This window comes from Hoplias malabaricus, chromosome 10 (genome assembly GCF_029633855.1).
Source record: "Hoplias malabaricus isolate fHopMal1 chromosome 10, fHopMal1.hap1, whole genome shotgun sequence".
NCBI classification, from domain to species: Eukaryota; Metazoa; Chordata; class Actinopteri; order Characiformes; family Erythrinidae; genus Hoplias; species Hoplias malabaricus.
The window spans coordinates 16,944,453-16,952,404 of NC_089809.1; the positions used below are offsets into that span (position 1 = coordinate 16,944,453).

At 36.1% G+C, this 7,952-nt stretch overlaps 1 protein-coding gene across 1 annotated transcript; it reads left to right on the forward strand.

The window, feature by feature from the left end:
* Positions 1 to 550: 550 nt before the first annotated feature.
* cyb5a (cytochrome b5 type A (microsomal)) lies at positions 551 to 7,952 on the forward strand. The gene is made up of 5 exons (XM_066683888.1): positions 551 to 825; positions 2,098 to 2,226; positions 3,424 to 3,453; positions 4,175 to 4,209; positions 6,187 to 7,952. The coding sequence occupies exons 1-5, from the start codon at positions 691 to 693 to the stop codon at positions 6,269 to 6,271; spliced, it is 414 nt and encodes a 137-aa protein (XP_066539985.1). The 5' UTR covers positions 551 to 690; the 3' UTR covers positions 6,272 to 7,952.

The following is a 7,952-nucleotide window of genomic DNA, read 5'->3' on the forward strand; positions in this document are numbered from 1 at the left end:
TGGAACCATTGATATGTACTTTTAAATAAATGTTGCTACTCTGGGCTTAGTACTGCAGAAACTGCACTGTGTAACTTGTGGAGACGGGTAAAAACGCGCCTCTCCCCCTCCCAATTAATTTCTGTACAATGCAGTAATATGAACTCGGCGAAGCCCCAGCCATAAATAATAATAATAATAATAATAATAATAATAATAATAATAATAAAGGTGTTCATCAACAATTTGAAAAAGTGATACTTGGGTTAAAAATAGTCAGGATTATAGTATCTAAAATCTGCGTTGATTACGTGCGTGTCTGCGGGACACCACTATAATTCCGCTGTGCGTGAGAACCAGGTTCAGTTACTTTGTTTTTTATCTCGACATTGGGAGATGAACTGTAGTGAACTTTTTCCCAGCCATTCTCTGCGGTCTTTCCCTTGACGCGTTGACAGACGGGAATGACGTCCAATCGGAGCGCAGAAGTGGAACGCGTACGAGTTGAACTGTTCAATCAGATCGTGAAAAGGCGGGGATGGGCGGGGTTTGGCGATGTCAGGAACTACAATTGTAAAACTGGAGCTGGGGGAGTGGGTGAGTTGTGTGGCTGCGGGGAGTTGTGTAACTTTGAGCCTCTTTAACGTTAACTTGACTTGATTCGCGGAAAAGCTAGAATCCACAAAGAACACTAGAAACAAAGGGAAACCAATGGAAGCAAAGGGATCCGACGAGAAAACGGTGAAATATTATCGTTTGTCCGAAGTGGAGGAGCGCAACTCTTTCAAAAGTACATGGATTATCGTCAACCACAAAGTGTACGATGTCACCAAGTTTCTAGAGGAGGTTTGTGACCTTTAATTCCACTAAGAAACCTTTTCCCGCTTCTCTGTAAAGGATCATTAACCAGAACATGTGCGTTGTCACGTCCGGTAACAGTCCGTCTGTGTTTGTACGGTTTATGTGCCTGGGGATGGTGGAGTATTAATGAGGCCTAGAGCTATTGTCATATAGTCAGTCATATGCAAGGGTTTGGATACTCTTGAGGGTATTCCCTAAAGCAGTATTTCTCGGTGAGCCAGATAAATTCCAAAGTTGAGTATGGTCCAATAGGAACGTGTCTCTGCTCTTTTCTTATTGGACAGGACTGAATTTGGACGCAACTTATCTGGCTAAACTGAGAAATGTTATGTGGATCTCACGTCTAGTCTGTATTTATTGGAATACAAAAATATCGTTTTTTTTTTGCTTAATAAAGATGCACACAAAATTGTTCAAATGTTTCTCACATTTACGCTCCAGTATGCTGAAATCTGTGCTCAGAAAGTTTTTTTTTTATCCATTTTTTTCAGAAAAGAAAATTTCAGCATGTTCCCTGTAGACTATTGGTCATTTAGTTCAACCTCTTATTTGAAATAAGGTGTTATTTTGCTCTGGACTGTAGCTGACCCTGTTGGAGCCAAAATTTCTGACATTGTTTCTCAGAGTACTAGGACATGTTTAGCCTCATGTCTTTTTTGTGGCAAAGTTCACTCGAGGTGAATATCCCTGTGCTTTTGCGTGCATTAAAGCACGTATCATACCCAGCTGAGCACAGTCCTCCAGTGTCTGCATTCTGTTCAAGATGCAAAAACGGCCTCAAAACTAAACCAATGTGCCTGTGCCTATTACACAGTCTCACAAAAAGATGCCACATTTAATTAAAGAAATATAAGATGTGTGTTGTACAGTCCTAAGTTCCCAAGGGTGCACTAAAAATGTTTCTGCACATGCATCTGGCTTAAGATTATTATTCCTTTTAAAACAGTTCATGTGGTTTCCTTTCCACCATTATTTCTTAAGTTGGACAGAATCCAGTCTGAGTATAAATTTGTTTTAAACCCTAATATTTTGGACATGATTTCTAATGTTGAAACTGGTATATCCAGTAGTTCTTAATCCATATTATTATTTATATTTATGTTTCTTCCCCTTCACATTAATTTGTATAATTGAACTATTATTTAAATGTATTATTATGAATTAATCATTATAAGCCAATATTATTTTTGTAGGTGACAATATTTATTTAGAAGTTTTGTCTGTTTTTGGCTGACTGGGTGTGTGGTGCTCTTCTAGCACCCAGGAGGAGAGGAGGTGCTGCGGGAGCAGGCAGGAGGGGATGCCACTGAGAGCTTTGAGGATGTAGGACACTCTACAGACGCTAGAGAGTTGGCCAACTCCATGCTTATAGGAGAGCTGCATCCAGTGAGTTACTTCCCTTTCTTTGCTTTACTCTAAACTTACATTTAGCATTTGGCAAACTATGGGTTACTGTTACAGCAGATCATATAAAATGATTGACATTGTCATGATGCACCATATGTTACAATATTTGGTTGTTCCAAGGCTTGCATTGGACATCATGCACAAGTACAAGTATTTTTACCAAAAATACAATTAGATGATAAAATAACGAGCATATATCCCAAATCTCATTTTTATGCTGTTTACCCTGTAATCGCATACAGGGTGGTGTTGCTGAAAATGTCTCATTAAATGGTCAAAATAGTTGTTCATTTTCTTAAAATATAGACGATAACATTGTACACTCAGAAAAGTAACGATAACACGTAGTACACAACCATACTGCAAACATAGTGAATCATGAAGGCATAAATGAAATTCACTCAGCCAGGGCATTTCTTCCTTCTCCTTATGTAATCTAGGAATGAGCCTCACTCTTCTCTGTGCTCGAGATAATGCTTGGTGTTGCCACTCTAGACAAACATCTGGGTGTGGAGAGAGGAATAGCTTTCTGTGGTATCCATAAGTCCATTTTTCCTTGAAATCCAATGCCTACTTTTTCCGCCTTTTATACGTCTTACACAAGCCGCACAACCACATTCACCTTTCAGTGTTTTATTTTCACCATTTTCAATTGAAGGCAGTTGTGGACTGCTGTAACATGCAGAATGAGGTCATTTATAGCTGAAAGTAAGAGTCCGTTTCTCCTTTGACCCAGATAACAAGACATTCTTTATGCTGATAAATAATCTGAAGGATTAACTCAATTTTAGCTCATGTTACACTTTTCCACTAGGTGTGGGGGATGTAGTTTAAAGAGCAGGTACAGCAAGTTTTAATTGTCCCACAATAGCTCGAGGAGCAGGTACTGTAAAGTTCAATCTTACTGACAACATTTTGCAAGCCTTTTTCAGCATGTGATATCAACAGGCAGTGCAGATACAACATTGGTGCTGTAGGCCTTCCTGTTTTACTATCAGCCAAAAAAAAGGGACATTTCTGTTTGTGTGCTCTTGTCTTATGGGACCACGCTCACTGCAATATGGATGAGAAATTTGTCATCATTTTCACATACTGGCCAGATTTGTGTCTTTGCAACATATACAAGAGCACTCGGCTTAAATATTTCTCTCTCTCTCTCTCTCTCTCTCTCTCTAGGATGACAGACACAAGATTGCCAAACCACCGGTCTGTAAATTATCTTTATAAATATTTTTGTCATAACATCTTTGTCACTGAATAATTATTTATTTATTTACATATCAAATAATTATTTACCAGTTGTGGCACTAGAGAACCACGTACATTATATATTTATATAACGGTATGTACAATATACAGTTGCATTATTCATACATGCAGGTATAATCATGTCCAGCAGGGGAGTATGTCATCCATCCATCCATCCATCCATTATCTGTAACCGCTTATCCAATTTAGGGTCACGGGGGGTCCAGAGCCTACCTGGAATCATCGGGCGCAAGGCGGGAATACACCCTGGAGGGGACGCCAGTCCTTCACAGGGCAACACAGACACACTCACACATTCACTCACACACTCACACCTACGGACACTTTCGAGTCACCAATCCACCTGCAACGTGTGTTTTTGGACTGTGGGAGGAAACCGGAGCACCCGGAGGAAACCCACGCGGACACGGGGAGAACACACCAACTCCTCACAGACAGTCACCGGGAGGGAGTATGTCATATAGTAGAAAAAATATCTAGATATGGTTACATTTTCAATAGTGAAAAGTTAGAGCAATTAATAATGTTTGCTCTCAGTCTGAATCGACTCCTAAGTGACAAGCCATATTGTATTGATTCTAGAACCAGGCTTGTATTCTTTAGCCATTAATAATATTTTGCTCATCTATATTTTCTTTCTGTTTTCCTCTGTTTTTAGGAGTCACTTGTAACAACAGTTCATGAACAAACAAGGTAGGCTAAAAGTTATGTTAGCATCAGATTTGAAATAAAATAAGTCATATTCTTCACCTCTGATTAAGAATAAATGCTGCATTTTTGAGGATTTATGATAATAGTAACCTTTACCCAAAAGTGCAGTTCATTCTGTGTATATCCTCCTTTCATGAAAGGCCAGGATTAGTCATTGCTACACTGGCAAATCTTGAGCATTTGCAATATGTGGTTTCTCTCAGTTTCACTTGAGGCTGCTAGATATGACCATAGTTACACCTCTACAACTAAAAGTTCCTTAGTTATTTCTCAGTTGGTTTGTAGAGTTCAGAAAAGCCTTCAATACAGGTCTGGATAATGTTGGTGGATTTGGATATAATGATGCCACAAATGTCAAGGACATGTGAAGGACTTCGGTGGTGTTCAAATGATGTAGTAGACTGAAAATCAACATGAATGGAGATGCATGTTTATATATAGACAGTGACTATAATAATTTAAGCATTTATAGTAGTAGCTATATATAGCAGCTATCAGCATAGTTAAAATGAATATATATTTGATATCCATTTTCTCATTTAAACAGAATTTATAATCTAAATGCTTAAATTCACATGTTTGTTATTTGTGCCTTATGCATTTCAGTGGCACACAGTATAACACAAAAGGTGATCCACTGTAGACAGGCAGAATATCAGTGTTTACATTAAAGCTTAAAGTTATCTTGCATGTTACAGGTTATCAGAAATATTCAACCAAAAGTCAGATTTGGCAGTGGTTTTTCAGGCAATATTAGAGGCATTTGCATATTAACATCACACCTCAAATCCTAGTTTGGGTTCCAGGGGTTGATTTCAGACTGGAGACTGATGCCTTGATAACTGAAATAACTTAAGAACTTAAGAAAATCACAAGTTAAGTTGCTATTGTTTAATCACATTAAAAAGATTAATTACAACCTTGTAAAATTATTATAGCAAAACCAAGAAGTAAAATGTCTGAAAGAAAATTTTCATATAAAGGAACACTTGTTTGTAAGAGTGTATCAAGTAACAACTTTATTTAAACTGAAGCCACTTCACTGAATCAAAAGGAACAATGTCTGCTATAATATAGTGTACTTCTGATACTGTGAGTCACACTGTGAATCTTTAAATTTTCAGTCAAGAGTCAGAGCTGTCAGTAGAAGTTTTTCATATTAACATCACAAACACTGACTCTGCACAGGGGATTAGTAACTAAGTAATTAGTTGTGGTGTGGCTCATGCTGCTGAAGTGTACAGTGGTGAAAATAAGCAAATAGACTAAGACATAATTATTGCTGGAATATTACCAGTGAAGTGAGCTTCTGAGACAAGGACTGAGGGGGAAACATTTTTTTTGTTTCAAATTATTATTGTTTTTTTGTTTTGTTTTGTTTTTGTTTTTTGTTTTTTTACATTTATTATTGGTTTGTTCAAATGTTCTTCAAAAAGATTGTATTCTTTCTAGTAGGGATGTGCCATATCATATATTTCACGATATGTCATAATTTTTAAAACGGTATAAAAAAATATTGTGATATTATGACTTGTTTACATAATGACTCACCACAGCAACTATTCTTTTTGTTTTGTTATTTACTTTGAAGTTTTAAGGTTGCTTTTTGTATAACTGTTTACATTTGCTGTTTATATACACACACATTCGGCACTTTGGTTGGGTGGTAGATTTATATGCTACATTAGTGTTTTATACAAAATCAGAATCTTGGTATAACCATGTAATACTATTGGTATATATTTAATTTACTATAATTAATATTGGTATAGCATTGATTTTGTTTCAACAGTGTGTTCTTGAAATTAATAAAAGTATATTTCAGTGTTTTTTCATATCGCTAAGAATATCGCCAAAATACCCTGAAATATCATGATATTATTTTAGGGCCATATCGCCCACCCGTACATTCAAGTTAATTTGACAGTTGTGTGATTTGTGTTTTGTCTCTTGATTAAGCTGGTGGTCCAACTGGTTGATACCTGCCTTGGCTGCAGCGATCGTCACGTTGATGTACCGCATTTATACAGCAGAGGAGGCATGATGGACCCTCAGACCTCTCCAGTGGACTGTTGGCATTTGCTAGCATTTGTTTGTCCCATTTTCACAGTATGAATGCTGAACCATGACGCCAATAATATATTTCAGGGTTTTTTTTTTCATCACCTGTTTTCACAGCTATGACAAATGAAGGCTCTTTTGGTAACTGTCATTGTGTGTGTCTCCCATGTATCCCAGAACATTTGAAAGATGAAAATTCACCTAAGACATGTATTTTTAGATGTACTCTCAATGTTATATGTAAAACTGCTATATATAGACTACTGTATGATTTTGTTCAACATTGAATATGTAATAGCTATTTTAGTTTTTAATGTAATAATATGCAGAGACTTCAATTTGCCACTATACGTTGTTATCACTAAATGAAGTAGCTTTTGAAGAGCATGAATCATGACAATTTATTTGAGAAACAATACAGAAAAATCATAGACAGTTCTTTTAAAGACGAATTCAACATATGCTTCAGAATTTTACACAACTCCAATCATTAAGATGTTAATGAAGTCTTGACATCGAATTACTTTATTTTATAATAGTTTTAGTTGAGCCATCAGGCTAAAACAGGGGTAAAATTTGCAACACCTGGTTACCATCAGCACCGCTGTAAAGAAACCAGAGTCTGTAAATTTTCTATAATTAATTATTTCATGTCAAACCACTGTGAATAACTTTGTTACATCATAACTGTTGAGTATATAGAGTTTTTGAAATGTGTAGAATTCCCTTTAAAAGGCTATTTTGTCAAGTAATGCAGGCATTAAAGTATGTCACATTAAAATATGTTCATAAATAATTATATTCATAAATATATTTTAATTATATTACAATATAAGGTATATTATATTGCAGTCATGATCACACAGCACTTGTCAAAGTAGTGTGGCCTTGTTCACTGTGTTATTAACATTACCTTAATATTACATCAGCATTATGCAAATTCTCACTGACTTAAACAGCAGTTCCTTGGATTATGGTGCAGTCGTCCTTTATCACTGACATACTATAATACAGCAGGTGAATGTCTTATTTTGACGTACTATAGTAACATATATCGGCAATATACCGTGGTTTAATTTCTAGTACAAGGCAGCGCATACACTGCATGTTTTTGGGTTTTTTGTTTTCCACCTGCTTCAAGAGGACGTGATAAATGTTTGCTAATTTGAATCATAGAGAACAAAAACTTGCTTGAGGCATCCAGAAGAACAACAGCTGTCTCTGTATATTTGGTGCTAAAACATTCCATTTTATACCACTGAATGTAAGTAATGTATTTTGCTTTTGCCCACTGAAAAGTGATAGTAAGATACACACACTAGGACTGAATGTAATTGCACATTACAGACAAGATTGTTGATGTTTATGTAATCCATTATTACATTTTCTCATATTAGTGCTCAGTCAAGAATAAAACCATGGCTTTCTCGTGAAATTAGCACACATATTTTATGGTTTCATGGGTTATTCGCGTGTTGAATGCCTTTTACATGTTGTAGTGGCTTTTTAGAAACTGATCATCAAAATGATTCCAGACTGGAGACTGATGCCTTAATAATTTTAATGACTTAAGGTCTTGTTGGATTACAGTGTATAACATGTTAATATAATATGTATAACATGTTTTTGTGTATATCTTTGTTTAATCACATTAAAAAAGTGAA

What these genes read in the sequence shown, in the direction of transcription:
- cyb5a (XM_066683888.1), top strand. Translation starts at nt 691, where the DNA reads ATGGAAGCAAAGGGATCCGACGAGAAAACGGTGAAATATTATCGTTTG. An exon ending in TTATAGGAGAGCTGCATCCA is followed by an intron (nt 2,227 to 3,423) that starts GTGAGTTACTTC and finishes CTCTCTCTCTAG; the next exon opens with GATGACAGACACAAGATTGC. An exon ending in ACAGTTCATGAACAAACAAG is followed by an intron (nt 4,210 to 6,186) that starts GTAGGCTAAAAG and finishes CTCTTGATTAAG; the next exon opens with CTGGTGGTCCAACTGGTTGA.